General features: G+C 36.9%; 1 protein-coding gene across 1 annotated transcript; it reads left to right on the top strand.

Annotated features, from left to right (window-relative positions):
- Positions 1–12,692: 12,692 nt before the first annotated feature.
- Positions 12,693–14,339, top strand: LOC116123242 (calcium-transporting ATPase 12, plasma membrane-type-like). The gene has a single exon (XM_031409039.1). The coding sequence runs from the start codon at positions 12,693–12,695 to the stop codon at positions 14,337–14,339; it is 1,647 nt and encodes a 548-aa protein (XP_031264899.1).
- Positions 14,340–16,298: the final 1,959 nt, after the last annotated feature.

Genomic DNA, 16,298 nt, shown 5'->3' with positions numbered 1-16,298 from the left:
GCAAGTTTGGTTCTCGTTGAAGAGCATCGCAGCAAGGCTTCGCTAAGGATAGCAGCCTACTAGCAGCGAGCAAAGAGGTTTTTCGATTCAAAGGTCAAGCGAAGAGACTTCCAGGTCGGGGATCTTGTGCTAAAGGAATTTCTCCTTGGGACCAGAGAGCCGAGTGCGGGGGTACTAGGGCCTAACTGGGAAGGACCTTACCGGGTCGACAAGGTGATTAGACTGGGGACTTACCATCTCAAAAGATTGAACGGTTCCAGAGTTCCCCGAGCTTGGAATGCCGAACACCTCAGGCCATACTATCAGTAATCCCGAACTCAACTCTCAATCAGTTTTTGTTAGTTTCCTTTTTAATGTAAAGCATAATTTTGTTCGCTGGAAACAGTTCGCATGTGTTATATTCGCGTGTAAGAATTCGCATGAAATATTGTATGTAAAACTGAATTATAAATTGAACTTATGTATGAAAAAGCGAACTGCAATTGAAAACAAAATGTATCTTCATTTATGTACAAGCAAAAGTTAGACCCAATTTCAATGGAGTCGACTCATTACACTACGGCTGGTCAGGGGGATCATTCGAAGCAGGACCAGAACCCCCTGCCTAGTCGGCTTGTCTGACGGCTGCTGCTGCTGCTTCGTCGTCTTCCTCTGCCAAGAGCCGCAAGGTCTCTTGCCAAGCCGGTGGGAGGTCGGACACGTCCAAATTTGGATTCTTTGGTTGCAGCGTGTAAATAGCCCCGATCGCCCAGTCGGCGGCCTTTTCCTCTATCTCCTCAGACTGAATCCGCATTTCTTCAGTCAGTGAAGCAATCTTTTCCCGACTCTCCTGGAGTTCGGCCTCAAGAGCTCGCTTCTCCTGTTCGGAGGCCTCCCTTTCCTGTTCAGCATTCTAAGCCCATATAGAGGTCGTTTGGATCTCCTGGTCCTTCTCTCCGACCTCCTTGGAGAGCCTGGCGGTTATCCTTTGAAGTTCCTTCACTTCCTCTGCACGTCGCTCAAGCTCTGCCTTTTGGAAGTCCATAGTTCGCAAAGCAGCATCCTTTTGGAGCAGATATCTGTTCGCCGCTTCGAATGCTTGTATTCTTTCAGCTTCGACGGACTCTAGGCTTTTCTTGAGCTTCGCGACCTCCTTTAGCTCGCTGGACTCCTTCGCGGCCCCCAACCGAGTCTTCTCCATAGACATCCTCATCGTAAGCAAAGCCTGCGAGCAAGAAATGGTTAGAAATGAACTAAATGAAATTTTAAGAGTAGCTTGTTTACCTTGCTTAGATGCTGGAACGACGTGGTCATCAAGTCGTCGCCCATATCAGCGAACTCATCATACGACTCTGATAGTCCACACTCGAGTAGAGAATAGACTATCGGCTGCAGGTACTCGGGCAGGCTCCCCAACGAGTCCAGCACTGGCGCGTCCTTCGCCTTGTCGGCAGTGATCGCCTTACTTGTAGGTTGCTTCCCCGACCTCCTTGAGTTTTGTCGCGACCTCAAGGGCTCCTCCTTGGTTTCGGTCTCAGACTCGTCGACCTGAACCTATTTCCTCTTCTTCGACATTTGGGCTGGAGCCTTCCGCCTAGGGCGAGCTGGTGGTGCCTGAGCGACCTGTTCTGCCCTGGTCGCTTCTTGCACAGGTTGGGGCTGTGAAGGCGCAACAGTTCGCATCGGTTGTGCCAGAATAGGATGAGCAGCTTCGGCTGCTCTCTTACTCCTCGATCGAGGGAAGACGAACGGTGCTCGGCGAGGCTGCTCGGACTCCTTTGGAGGCATAGTTTCTGCATGCAAGTGCGTTAGCGAACAAAACTACTCCACGACTAGAAAGGAAGTCGATGTAACTTACCTTCTAGGGGCTTTAAAGATGCGTTGCTATTGATAAAACCGTACTTCCGCAAGTTCACGGTAGTCACAAGCTTCCTCGCGTCCTGGCTTTCCTCAGGAAGCACTCCAAAAGATACAAGCCTGTCCGGGTCGTCAAGCAAGTCTTGACTGGTCATTCTATTAACTGCAAAAGAAGAATATAGGTCGTTATTATAAAGCATGCGAACAGGTAATGTACCTAACGAGGAAGAACCTACTTGGTATCTGAAAGTGGTAGTAGCCGTCATAGCAGAAAAAGAAGAATTTCGTCTCGTAGGCCCCCGCGTTGCTGGGATAGCTATGTATCCCCTCGGCAATGGTAGGTCGCCGGGACAAGTAATACGAATCCTTGTCCCTACTCTTTTTAAGATAATAGGCGACGTCGAGCTCCACCGCCGTTGGCTCGCCCAAGCCGCTTTCGCAGCATGCGATGTACATCGCAACGGCGATGACATACGCGTTTGGTGTGAGCTGCATCGGTGTGATCCCAAAGTGATCCAGGACCGACCTGATGAAAGGATGGAAGGGAATCATCCCTCCACCCTTGAAGATCTCTTCAGAGATCGCAGCGAGGCCATCAGCAGGATCTCGTGACGACCTGGTGTGGTCGAGGAACACCTCTGTGCAAACGTTGTATTGTGTTTTAATCCTATTAAACTCTTCTCGGGTGAGGATCGAGAAGACGTCAAGGGATGCATCCGCGGGAACTTCCCGCAAGGACGAGCTGGTTCCTTCCTCGGGTCTGGATGTTGACGGTTCCATTTCAGAGTCTGCAACACCGACAGACACGATCATTTAGGCCTTCGCATTTTGTCTCGTGTGGCAGCATGGGACAAAATCCTTAAACCCTAACAGTAACCCGAGCCGTCACCCACGGCTCGAGTCCGGCAATAATGACGTGTCTCTGGTGGAAAACCAGGGGACCCAACGCCGTTGCCCACCAACCAAACAAAAAAAAAATAAGGAGAAAAAGGATCTTACCTTCTGGGATGCGTAACTAAGGCTAAATCTTGTTTCGGACGTCTGAGAAGCGCCAATCGGAAAAGAATAACCTCTGGTTTGCAAAGGCTTATCACTCGAAGCAAAAGGAATTTAACTGGCCTCATCTGAAAAATGTGAGTTTTTATATGGACTGCGAATCAACGGTTGCTACCTCTCGGAACCGAAACTACAGCCTTCTCTCTCTCCCCGCATTTAATGTGCCCCACGCCGTATTAAATGCCGTGATAAGGGTTGTCGTTTCAAATGCGTCATGCAGTTAAAGCTATCAAAACAACGTCGAGTCAGCACACCACGCATTTAATGCACCTGACACACTGCAGCACGAGCAGAGCGCCCGACAGCGTGGATGCAAGTTCATTGAATCTCTCCAAGGCACAGAAAAGAGCGTCCGACGAATCCAGGTCACTAGATTGATGGTTGTCTGGTCATCTGGGCAAGAATTGTGTGAGGTCATGTTCGCAAAAGGTCCTGTCCCGAGCTTCTTCCATTCAGGTCGAAACAACCAAAAACCTCCAATCGCGGCATGACTTAGATTACAAGGTTCGATCCTCAAACCTTAAAAACTAGGGGACTTCTGTTATGCCTGGGAAATAAGGGGTTGATGTAGAGTCACGTGACGAAACGTGGCCTACTCCCGTCAGAATGGTAAGCGCACGTCAGACCTGCCAAGCGCCCTGGAGCTCCCACGTGTCCGCTTACCTGCTCCAAATCGCGTAAAATCAGCTTAGGAAATGGGTAATGGGACGTAAAGCCTGATTATATCCTGACATTCACACCAACCTAAGGATTTAATGATGATTACACGCATTCAGCTTGGTATAAGAAGGGGAAGACCCCTTCATTAGGGGGATTCGATCATTTAACATTTGGACTTTCTCTCTCTCCAAAAGAAGGCTTTGTATTTACTTTTCAATCATTTGTAAGTTAGTCCGCTTTAGCGACCTGACCCACCATATTAATACAAATCAGTGGATGTAGGATTTGCTACCTTAGTATCCGAACCACTTTAAAACCTCTCATTGCATTTATTTCATATTCATAACCCATATTCACGTGTGTTCCTTGATCCACTCAACGCTGCGCACGTGTCAATTAGTTGGTGCCTAAACTACACATCAACAATATATATATATTTCCTCTTGCATCAAGTCAATTGAACTCATCGAAATAGAACGTTACAATCACTCTAACACATATTTAATTATTAGAATTTTTAAAGGAGAATGTATGGGCAAAAAATCGTCTTGGCCCTTATCGGGCCCAAATACGAAACATCTATTGCGTGACCCAATGCATGGCCAAATTCCGTTTGGGCCTGTTCTAAGATTCATGTCCTAGGCCAGCCTATTGCACCAACTAGGCAAGTGATGAGTTGGATCTCCCAGTCACTATGGCTTTGCCCTAAATTTGGCCTCATAATTAACACACTTAGGCCTAGGCCCATCAACCCATGGTCACTCCAGAGAACCCAGAGTTCTATTTAAACCCTATTTCATCCACTTCCTATATTCATCTATATCCTAATTTGTTTAAGATTCTGAATCTTATATGAATTAAGATTCCTACTCCTCCAAAGGCAAGTAAATCAAGAGTTTCCTATTTACCCAAACTCTACCATTATGGACTCAAAGTTTTACTAGGACTCAAAGATCCTATGTTCACTCTATAAATAGAGGTCTGGCCTCTCATTAAACATCCATTATTCAATACCATATACTAGCTCCTGAAGTTCTTGCTCTTAAGAAGTAGCACCTTCGTTGTAGTTCTAATCTCTAATCAGACTCTAGTAACCCTTCCTCCCCTTAGCCTTCACTAAATAGTCTCTATCAGCCCTCCTAACTTCAACATCAATGTGCTTATGGCAAACACGACACCGGTGTTTTACGTAAGCTTTGCACTTGTTTCTTTGTGTGTGCAGGTTTAGCAAATTGTCAGTGGCCTTAACCCCATAAGATCAGTCTGTTCTATAACCGTAGATTTTTACCATCTACAAGGAACAATTGGTATCATATAAACATATAACTGACACACTGTAGGCTTTCTCTAAATTATAATGTCAAAGTCCATGCCTTCTTCAGGGTAATTCGTAGCACAAATTATGGGGTACTTGCCCTAAATTTGGGTTGATTTCCCACTTTCTTTTATGTCTTTTCTTGAGAGTCTTTGATGTCAAATTAGTAACCAAATCAGTCATCATATTAATAATAGAAGATATATATCTATTTCCTTCTGTATCAAGTCAAGTGAACTCATCGAAATAGAATGTTATAATCATTCTAACCAATATTTAATTATTAGAAGTGTTAAAGGGGAACAATTGGTATCATATAAACATATAATCGTAATACTATAGGCTTCCTCTAAATTATAATGTCAATGTCCGTGCCTTCTTCTGTGTAATTTTGTAGCACCAATTATGGGGTACTTGCCCTGAATTTGGGTTGATTTCCCACTTTCTTTTATGTCTTTTTTTTAGAGTCTTCGATATCAAATCAGTAACAAAATCAGCCGTCTTATTAATAATATATATATATATGTTTCCTTCTGCATCAAATCAAGTGAACTCATTAAAATATAACGTTATAATCACTCTAACCAATATTTAATTGTTAGAATGGTTAAAGGGGAACAAATGTGGGTTAGGTAGGATTCATAAGCAGCTTGTACACAGGGGCAGATCCAACCCCTTTGAGATATTTAAAAAAAAAAAAAAAATTACTAATAAATATGTCCGAAAAAAATTTATATTAATATATATACCTAGGCCCAACCTTAGATTTAAAAAAATGAGAATTATTGTACATATATCTATATATCTTAGCCCACAAAAAACTTACTACTAATATATATATTCCAAGTCCACATCATATTAAAAGTTTAAAACTCTCTCAAATTTTTTTCTCCACGGGTCCACTTGTTTTTTATGATTTTACCCTCAAAATTCTTTACTCTCATTCTCTTTCTCATGCTATTCGCTCTTAAAACTTTTGAAGACTAAAATTGTTGAAGTTTTCACTACTCAAAGTACCACAATTAACTCCGTTTTCTATTTTGTTAGTTTTAGGTGTGTGTATCTCATTTCAATTCAGCTTATTTTAGGGTTGAATCATCCTTGTTTTTTAAGAGGTTTTTTATTCTAGTTTGAGGGAAAAAGACATGGATCTTGTGAGTTTATTTTGTATTTTGTGTCAAGAATGAACCTACTTTCTCAAATTAAAACCTTAATTATATTTTAAAGGACTTATTCTTCACCCTTTTACCACCACTTTCCTACATTTCAAACGTCACCATTTAGTTGCTTAAAATTATTAAAGAAATTTGAGTTACTATATATGTTTATACCAAGAAAATTCCCCATTTTTTTATTAATTCATATTNGTCGATACAATTATTAATGATCACTTAAAATAGTAATCAGTTTATTTTAGATAAACTTCGAAGTAATAGCATTCACCGAAAAAATAGCCCACTCTTCTATTATTGATAGCAAAATTGACAACAAAATATTGCAAGTATTTAAACAGTAACTTTTCTTGTAAAACTCTACAACTAACAAGTATATCAAAGAGTGTGAAAATGAGCTAATATCCCATATTCAAATTGCTCCAAGTCACAAAGATATTTGGGTTGGCTGCATTGGGCACAAATATCTTGCGTGAAAGTTTCCATTTGAACAGGGAGAGGGTTGTGAAACCACGAGTGAATGTGAAGAGAATCCTTGTGGGTTAAACTTTATAGGCTTTGGTTTTGTCAGAATTGTTCTTATTGTTAATGGCCCTCTGGCATATGCACTATTCAAGCATCAATGTTCCTCCCCCATCCGTTTAGTTTCACCTCATAATTCTTTGAGCCACTAGAAATTTTTCTCTTCATCTGTCTTTGAGGACTTAAGGGGAAGATATATAGTCCCACCGGGGAAGCATAACTTTTGTTGCCTTTCTAGTCGTTGTGATGTAACTTGAAGCAAAATAGATAATTTGAAAAGCCTTTAAACGAGAGTGGTGAATAAAAGTTGAAGTTGTGAGAGATGGCGGGCATTAAAATATGTAAATCTTTGAAGTTGTGGCGGGTGGTGTTGTGTGTTTGAAAATTGGAGATCAGATTCCTTGAAGGGGCATTGAATCCTTTCCTGCTCTCAGGTGCAACATGGTGACAGAATACAGATGGTTATGGTTCTATGCTAGTCCCCTGCTTGCAGAACCTCGAAACCATTAATGAGGTGCTAGTCCAAGGTAATAAGAACTTCCATTTTATCTTTTACAAACTTTGTTAATCACTTGAATTTTGTCAAATAAACTGAGGGTGCTTGTTTTGTTGTGCAGATAGTATAAATAAAAACTATTAAAAGTAAGGTTTATAGGTGCCAATCTCTATCAACGCATCGGATTTCCCCCGGAAACTCCGTTTAACAAGCTCAACCAGTCATTGAACTAACTTCTAGAAGTTTATCTGGCTTATGGGAGTCTGTCCGATCTATGGGAGGTAGTGGGCTCAGTGTACTGTCCTGAGGTCTTGGGTTTTAGCTGAGGAGTATATACATCGTCTTACTTGTATTGGTGTTTGATTTAAAAGTTGAATAATGATACATTTACATAACTCTTTTACACCATTTTCATTATATTATGAAGTGACTTATGTCATAATTACATAAATTCTATTATAATATTAAAAATTAAAAATAATTAAAAATTTGTATGGTTGTGACATATGCCACATCATGGTATAATGAAAATGGTGTAAAAAAGTGGTGTAATGTAGCATTATTCTTAAAAGTTTTATTTCAAAATTTTTAATTAAAAAAAAAAGCATCATTTTATAGAGTATATAAAGCTTTTTTTAGTTTTTTTTAACCCGCAATCCTATCCCGCCTCCAAAGGACCCATAATAAGGGAGCCTTGAACCTCGACTTAATGAGCTTCCTCCCACTAAATCAAACCTTTGAGTGTATACAAGTCTTTTCTTGAATCATCACAAACTCCCCAATCCAAAACAAGGATTCGACTCACCATGGAAATCCCAGGCAAGAAAATTAAGCTCAGTTTTCATATATGACGCATTTTGAATCTTATACAAGCTGTACAAAATAAAAGTTGAGGCACTTCCCTATGTTGATCCCAGATGACATATAACTTTAGTAATTGGAATATTATTTAGAATTTAGAAAACTAGAGTCCATTATGTTAATATTGTTCTTTATTGCATGAGAGTATTAATTGGTGAGTGGATTATTTATTCCATGGAAACGAAATTTCAATGTTTAGTTGATGAGACAAGCTAGCTAAAATTGCTTTGTTCCAACTTGAAACNTATTGGATAAATACACCCATGATGAAGGGGTGTGAGAAGTGGTAACTGCCTTTGGTAGTTTCTCACGAACCGTTCCCATATAAAAGGAAGACTTTTCCTTTTAGAAAAGGTTACACACTGTCACTCTCAAATATTCAAAAGGAAAATACGCTCTCTCTCTCTAGAATTTGGAAAACAGAAACATTCTTCGTGGTTTTCTTCCAGATTACTTTGTTGCTTCAGAGATAAGGAAAGGAGGTATTTATGCTGTGTAAATTCGTTGTAGTTCATTTATATACAAATGTGATTGCAATGGTGACTATGATCTTGGGATTATGTTAGGGTATATGTTATTCTATTTAATTTCCAACAATAACGAAGCCAAAATTTAGTTTGGGCAGCGACAACTTAATTGATAATAAATTAAAATATTAAAAAATATATAATAAAGGAGAAAATTAATTCATAAAATAGTTATGTTTAATAAATTTGATAGTAAATTTTTACGTTCATAAAAGATTGAATTTCTCTTTAAGAAAATACTTGATATTTTTTTTTCTTAGATTATAAGAAACCTTGAAGCATTTTATAGAAAAAAAGTATTTTGATAACACTAATACTACTCTTACAAAATTTACATACAAAGTTAAATATACTAAGTGATGTGACATTATTTATTAATTAATTTACACATCACTTTGCATACAAGATTTTGCATATACATTTTGTAAGACTAGTATTATTGTTCTAGTCTTTAATAAATGCATATTAGGAAGAGGTTTAAAGTATTTTCTATAAAGAAAAAAATAATTTATAACAAAGCATCTTGTACAGAACTAAAAAGGTCTTATTTATTAAAGCAAATGCATATGTATGGTAAATTATATTTTGTTGTGTTCTTTATGCAAATATATATGGAGAGAAAAAGAGTGAAATTAGAAATTTATTTGGAACTTGAGAAAGAAAAAAAAAGTGATTCAAATAATATATCTTCTGGGGGATGAAACACGCTTTAATACAAGCACTTAAAATGCCTAAATTCTTTGAAGTCAAGCATGCGATTTGGCAAGATTTTGCTTGTACAGACAGGAAAACTAATTATATAATTAGTAAATAGAAAGCTTCTATAACCTTTTTTCATAATCAGCAAACAAAAATAACATCAAGTCTTCATAGGTAGGAATACCTTAAATCCTAATCTTGGAAGTCGTAAATAGAAATTGTTTAGGCACCAACCAAGAAACTTAAATCAATTTATATTACATAACACCGCGGATCCAATAGTTAATATGCACCCAAATTTTCTTTTGTTGAATAAAATACAAATTTCTATTTAATTTTTATTTTCATTTTCTTCTTTCTGCCTTCTCATGTCAATACATATCATAATAGAATCTCAAAGAGAAGCCAAACTCCGTAAATCATAATTGCTTGGCATTTCAATTAAGAGTGGTGATATCATGCCTATACAAACCCTTGTATACAAAACTAATGTAACACAACTCTTTTATTATCACATCATTCATCTATATTAATTAACGAGTAATGCTATGTGCACTAACTAATGTGTACTAATCTAAGTACTAACATTGGAAATTTGAAATTCTCTCCAAAAAAAAATTTTAAATTTTCAGTGTTAGTACTTGGATTAGTACTCATTGGTTAGTGCACATAATTTTATTAATTAATTAACATTTATTGAGTTGATTTTGTCGCTTTTGTTCGCTTTTATACCACATTTGTTTGTATGAACAAAATTGTATACATTTAGCATTATTCTTCCATTAATGAGTCAAAGTCAATAATAATTATAAAGGAAAAGTTTTCAAAGTCAATAATAATTGTGAACGCTTACCAAATTTTTCCAAACTAGGCCCCTGCAGATGCAGTTTCATTTTCTCTAGAGGAATTCTGCCAGATTTTCTCCAAAAACTGACTTGACCATCAAGCTGGCAAAGGAAATTAGAAGTCAATAGCCGAAATTATTGGCTGGAAACATAAATCAAGGCAAGAAACATGATGAACGAGAGGTGTTTGAGATCTGGAAACATGATCCTGTGCAACATGCATGATTATCATTTTATTCAATAACTCAAAAAGAATTATTGTTTGGAATTTCCAGGACTAAGTAATACTTCACGAAGTACTCCAAGTGCTTCTTTACTTTCATAAATATATATCGCATTACAAATGAATAAGAAATTGCGTCAACTTATATGCTTCAAATCCATTAACTCAGTAAATGGACTTTGGCTGGAGGATGATATTATTGTCTGGAGTCTAAAAATGAGAATATGTGTAGATTAGATTCTACTGGAGAATATCTACACAGTTACGCCTAAACAATTATAATAAGTTTCACAACAAACTTGATTAGAAGGTGAGATATGATAAATTCGTGAGCTTCACGCAACAACGTATCTATTTTTTCAGAATTTGTATTTGTCACACATCACCAAGTTGCTATGTCATTATGGGTGTAAGTTTATACATGTTTTTCAGATATTTGAGTCTTGAGATAGCTTTTGGGCGTAAACTCTACTCACCGCATATCAGCCTAATATTTTTTTCTTTTTTTTTTTTTTTTTAATTAAAGGAAACACAGTGATGTAAGGACCTTTGAAGAGATCTCGACTTCCCATATTTCTTTCAGCTGAATGATCCGAGCATGAAGTTTTGCAGAAGTAATGAATTATTATAACGTAAAGTAGACTTGAAGTTGGCAATTGGACAGGAATTTAAAAAGGTTTCGCCAATTGCTATGTAGCACTCTATGAGTACGCAATTGGGGCCTTAGTACTGCTGAGCCATCAAATGAACTGACTGGACCCCTTCCTCTCATCACTAACATTTCCTCTTTCTTGGATTTTACCAGCAAAGGGTTCCAGATTTCCTGGGGTATAATGTGACTCTGCATCATAAATTATAATGTCAATGTCGGTGCTTTCTTCAGTGTAATTTCGTAGCCCTGAATTTGGGTAGACGTCCTACTTTCTTTTATCTTTTTTTCAAGTCTTTTGTATCAACATCAGTAAGAAAATATTCGTCATATTAACAGTAAAAATAAATATTTTTTTCTTCGATTTAAACCAAATAGAAAGTTAAAATCATTTTAATCAACATGTACTTAATAAAATAGTTAAAAGACGGAACAAATGTGGGTTAGCTAAAATCCATAAGGAGGTTGCTTAACATGATGATATTTTATGTTTAAATTTTAACAAGAACTGGCATTGGTTATGTTACGAAAATCTAGTTCAAAGTCGTAAATTAATGGCAAACGTAAATCAAAAGTAAAAGAGAAAGTGAACTGCCATAAATAGGAGAATAAAGAAATCATTATCAAAGTAAAAGGAAGAGGAAACCAAGGGAAGAAGTAAAGAAAAAGAGAAGGAATTGGAGAGGAAAAAGGATAAAATGAGACAGGAAATCGCCCGGAAACAGTCAGCATTTCGTTTACAAGAGAAGGAAAAGAATTACTTAATTTTAGGGAAATCGTGTTATAGAAAGAGAACAAACTGGTTTATTTAACTATTCATCCATCCACAAAATGATGAAAGATGATATTAATTATTTAAAATTTTGTTTGTGCATTATGATACTTAATTTCTGAGATGGAGACTTGACAAGTTAAAGTGCATGGTTTATTTATTTATTCTTATGATTGCTTCCTGGAGGTGAAACACTACATATAAACAGAATCAATGGGAAAGCCTTTTGGAAAATCATGCATGAGGACATAACTTTGGGTGTAAAGAGAAGGAAACCCATGCACAAAGTCTATAAAGAATCTTTGAAAATGAAGGTAGAGGACAATGAAATGTCTTGATCAAGAAAGAACTTAACTCAAAAGTTATTCAGTATCTTATAATTCAATCGGCCTTTCTATTGCCTGGAATCCAAGAAAATGGCTAGTGTTTTTCTTTTATTATTAATCCACTTAATGTGGATCAATTGGGTATTCCAGACTGGATATAAATTTGGTCATAAAGAAGAGGTAATAATTTTTCGTCCTTATGGTTTAAGGAAAGTACATTTAAAACTTAAATTCTTAATTTTCAAATAAAAATATAAAAAATAAAAATCTGAATTTGAATTTGAGTTTGAGTGTGAGTTTTCAAAAATCATAACTAATTTCAATGAACTTTCCAAGAAATTAAGTTCAAAATTTCAGTTACTTTTTAGGTAAATTTTTTACCCTTGCCCCTGACCTTCAATTTTCATTTAATAGAAATGATTGGAGGAGTTATTTACTATAAACATATTCTATGAAAATAGTAAACACGTTCTTGGAAAAAGATACGAAGATACTAAATACGTTCCTGAAAAAAGATATGTGGTTACCAACTATTATAAATAAATGAACTCTTGATACACTGTTCTCACCTGAGACTTTTCTACTCAAATAAATTGTCCACAATTCTCTGTTATTTTTTTAAACTTTTCTTGATTGATTTGTAGTTACCATCTCAATCCATTATTTTGTTCAACTACTTTATTTTTGTTCATCCAATTTACACCATTCCAGAACTTTTCAACCCTCCATTACCATGTCTTTGAGGTTTCGAAAACCCAACGAACCAGAAATATGTGACCAAGAACATAGTCTCTTGGCTCTGGCAAAACTCCAAAAGAGAAGGTGGAAGTTGGCTTTTGATGTCATTCGCTTCACCAGGGCTCTTGCTTCTTTGCCAAAGATAGCTGTAGACAACAATAAACAAATCTTGCGGTCCCTCTCTTATGTTGCCATTGATATCGGTAGAGCATTGCCACACGATGACGTAGGAGTTAATTTTCTCGACATTGATCAGAAAATACTCACTACCATGGTGAAAGAGAAGAACTTCGAATCTTTGAACAATCTGGGAGGAGTGAAGCAAGTTGCTACAATTCTTGGAACCGACGAAAAGAATGGTGTCCCAGGTAATGAGGCTCAACTTCTGCATAGAACGAATGTTTTTGGTAAAAACTGTTATAAAAAGCCAAATGCAAAAAGCTTTCTTAGTTTTGTTTATGAAGCATTCAAAGATACTACCATTGTCATACTTCTAGTCTGTGCAATACTTTCTCTAGCCTTCGGAATTAAAGAAGATGGCCTGAAAGAAGGGTGGTATGATGGCAGCAGTATTATATTTGCTGTGTTTTCGGTTGTAATTGTCTCTGCCGTGAGTAACTTCAAGCAAAATAGACAATTTGAAAAGCTTTCTGATGAGAGTGCTGACATAAAAGTTGAAGTAGTGAGAGATGGCAGGCGTCAAGCTGTGTCAATCTTTGAAGTTGTAGTGGGTGATGCTGTGTGTTTGAAGATCGGCGATCAAATTCCAGCTGATGGGTTGTTCTTGAATGGTTACTCCTTGAAGGTGGACGAATCTAGCATGACTGGTGAAAGTGACCATGTTGAGATCAATGGCAGAGAGAATCCTTTCTTGCTTTCTGGCACAAAGGTCACAGATGGTTATGGTTCTATGCTCATCACTTCTGTGGGTATGAAAACGGCATGGGGAGAGATGATGAGTTCTATTAGCCGTGACTTGGATGAGCAGACTCCACTGCAAGTTCGCCTCAAAAAGCTGACTTCCTATATCGGAAAGATTGGATTGGCAGTAGCTGTGATGGTCCTTCTTGTTATGTTGATTCGTTACTTCACAGGCAACACCACAGATGAAAGAGGAGATAGAGAATTCAACCGCGACAAGTCAAAGTTTGACGATGCAATGAATGCAGTTCTGAGAATTATTGCTGCAGCAGTCACAATAGTGGTGGTTGCAATCCCTGAAGGTTTGCCTCTGGCTGTTACTCTCACTCTGGCATACTCTATGAAGCGTATGATGGCAGATAATGCATTGGTTAGAAAACTCTCTGCTTGCGAAACGATGGGATCCGCCACAACAATCTGNAACCTTGTTGCTCAGGCTTTGTATCAAGTAATTGTGCTATTAATTCTGCAGTTCAAGGGAAGATCCATCTTCAGCGTGGACGAGAAGATAAAGAACACAATGATATTCAACACATTTGTCTTCTGCCAGATCTTCAATGAGTTTAATGCAAGGAACCTGGAGGAGAAGAATATATTCAAGGGACTGCACAAGAACAAACTCTTTATTGGGATTGTTGGGACTACACTAATTCTCCAAGTCTTGATGGTGGAGTTTCTGAACAAGTTTGCCAACACTAAGAGGCTGAATTTGGAGCAATGAGGTGCCTATGTTTGCATTGCTGCTATGTCCTAGTTGATTGGTTGGCTCGTGAAGTGGGTTCCAGTTTCTGGAAAACAGATTCTCTTCTTTTCCAAGCAAGGAGCATCTGCAAATTGAACAATTTATCATTGTCAGAGTCCGAAGTTTTTTATTACAGGACAGATTTATTCTGTCCAAAAAATACAGATTTCCCTTGACTTTCAATGTTAAATTGAATACTATTTCAATCATAGATAGTCATCCAATATGTATATCAGGATCACCAATACACAAATGCATTATAAGTTCTTCCAGACTCGTATATTTCATGTGGTGGGTGCTTTTCACATACATAATCTGCTCAATGACTAATTTCACACTCAATTTATTGAAACATATGATTAACCAAATAAAAGTTTTACTTAGGCCGAAAGAAAGATAGAGACACAGATGGCAGAGTGGTGCTTTTGACTTAGCTTTTCTTTTCCAACAAAAACTTTTGATTAATGACTACAACCTTGGAAAGTTTTTGGTACCAAAAAGCAGTTTTACGCATCATGCAATAACATAATCAATACATATCGAATTCATCACATCCAAACATTATAAAATAGCGTAAACAGCATAAACCTAGCTTTGATACCACCCATGGATGTCTAACCAAGAAGATAGCCCAATGGCAAAATGCTAATAAGTTATGTGCAGTATATGATGGTGGAAGCATACTTTTTGCTGTCTTTCTATCTAGTCGTAGTGCTCTCTTTTGTGAGTAACTTTAAGCAAAATACACTATTTGAAATGCTTTTAAACTACCCAAGATGATTTTTTAGTGTTTAATTATAACAAGAACTTGTTGGAGTTGTCGACCACTTCAACAATAAGGGGTCAGACAGATGTATTCGGGGGGTTTTTTTTCCATGAAGAGCTGCTAAAAGATTTCTCTAAGTTATTAATTCATTATTGGGTTTGGGTTTAGAACATGAATATTTTAATATTAGGTTTTAGTTTTTAAACCTAGTATATAAACATATTTTTCTCTTGTATGAGTGTTTTAGAAAATCATAAAACAAATTACATTCATTGTAAACAAGAGAGGTGAGACAATATTGCAATAATATTGACTCTGTTGGACGTAGTCTGTTAACCATGGTAGATCATGCGTATTTCTTCCATCTCTTTACTGTTTGTGGTTTGTGTGTTTACTGTTTTTTGTTTCGTATTACTCTCTATTTATGTCATGGATGGAAATCAAATCAAAAGTTTAAATGAAGTCTTTAAGTTAATGGCAAATGTAAATTAATTAAGCAACCACCATTCAGCTCTCTGATAAATATAGCACCAGGCAAGCTGCCTGCTTCACAAATAAAACATTCGGTTAAGTGGATTAATAAAAACATATATTATAATAAAAGAAAAAGAATTAAACTGCAGAAAAGAGTGAAGAGAATAAAGAAAGGAAACCTTGAGAAGTAAAGAAAAAGAGAAGGAAATGGAGAAGACAAGGGCAAGAAAATTGATGGCAAATAATCAGCATTTGGTGACAAAAAGAAGGAAACTACTTCATTTTAGGGGAAGAGCGGTGATATATGTACAAATTAAATATATCTATACAGTGATGATACATATACAAATTAGATATATAAATTAATTTATACAGATTGATGTGACATTACTCTTTAATTAACATATCGAATTTATTGAACATTTAATAAGTTCACTTTATATGTATTAAACCATTTATTTTATGACCCATGCGTTTGATGGAAAAAGTTGTATAAAGAAGTTTTACATTGATTTTATTTTTAGGGGAATTGAAGTAAAGTAAGATTCAAAATTTAAGTATTGTGAATATCCGTCTACAAGTATACCATAACCCATGTTTAAGATATTAATTATCATGTCCGAAAGTCGTAATTGCTTCTGGGTGGTGAAACACGTACATAGAAACAGAATCAATAGGAAAGCCTCTTAAAAGTGGCG

This window comes from Pistacia vera, unplaced genomic scaffold (assembly GCF_008641045.1).
Source record: "Pistacia vera cultivar Batoury unplaced genomic scaffold, PisVer_v2 Contig1402, whole genome shotgun sequence".
Lineage (NCBI taxonomy): Eukaryota > Viridiplantae > Streptophyta > Magnoliopsida > Sapindales > Anacardiaceae > Pistacia > Pistacia vera.
The sequence above is the reverse complement of the archived record's forward strand: the minus strand, read 5'-3'. Positions and strand labels throughout refer to the sequence as shown.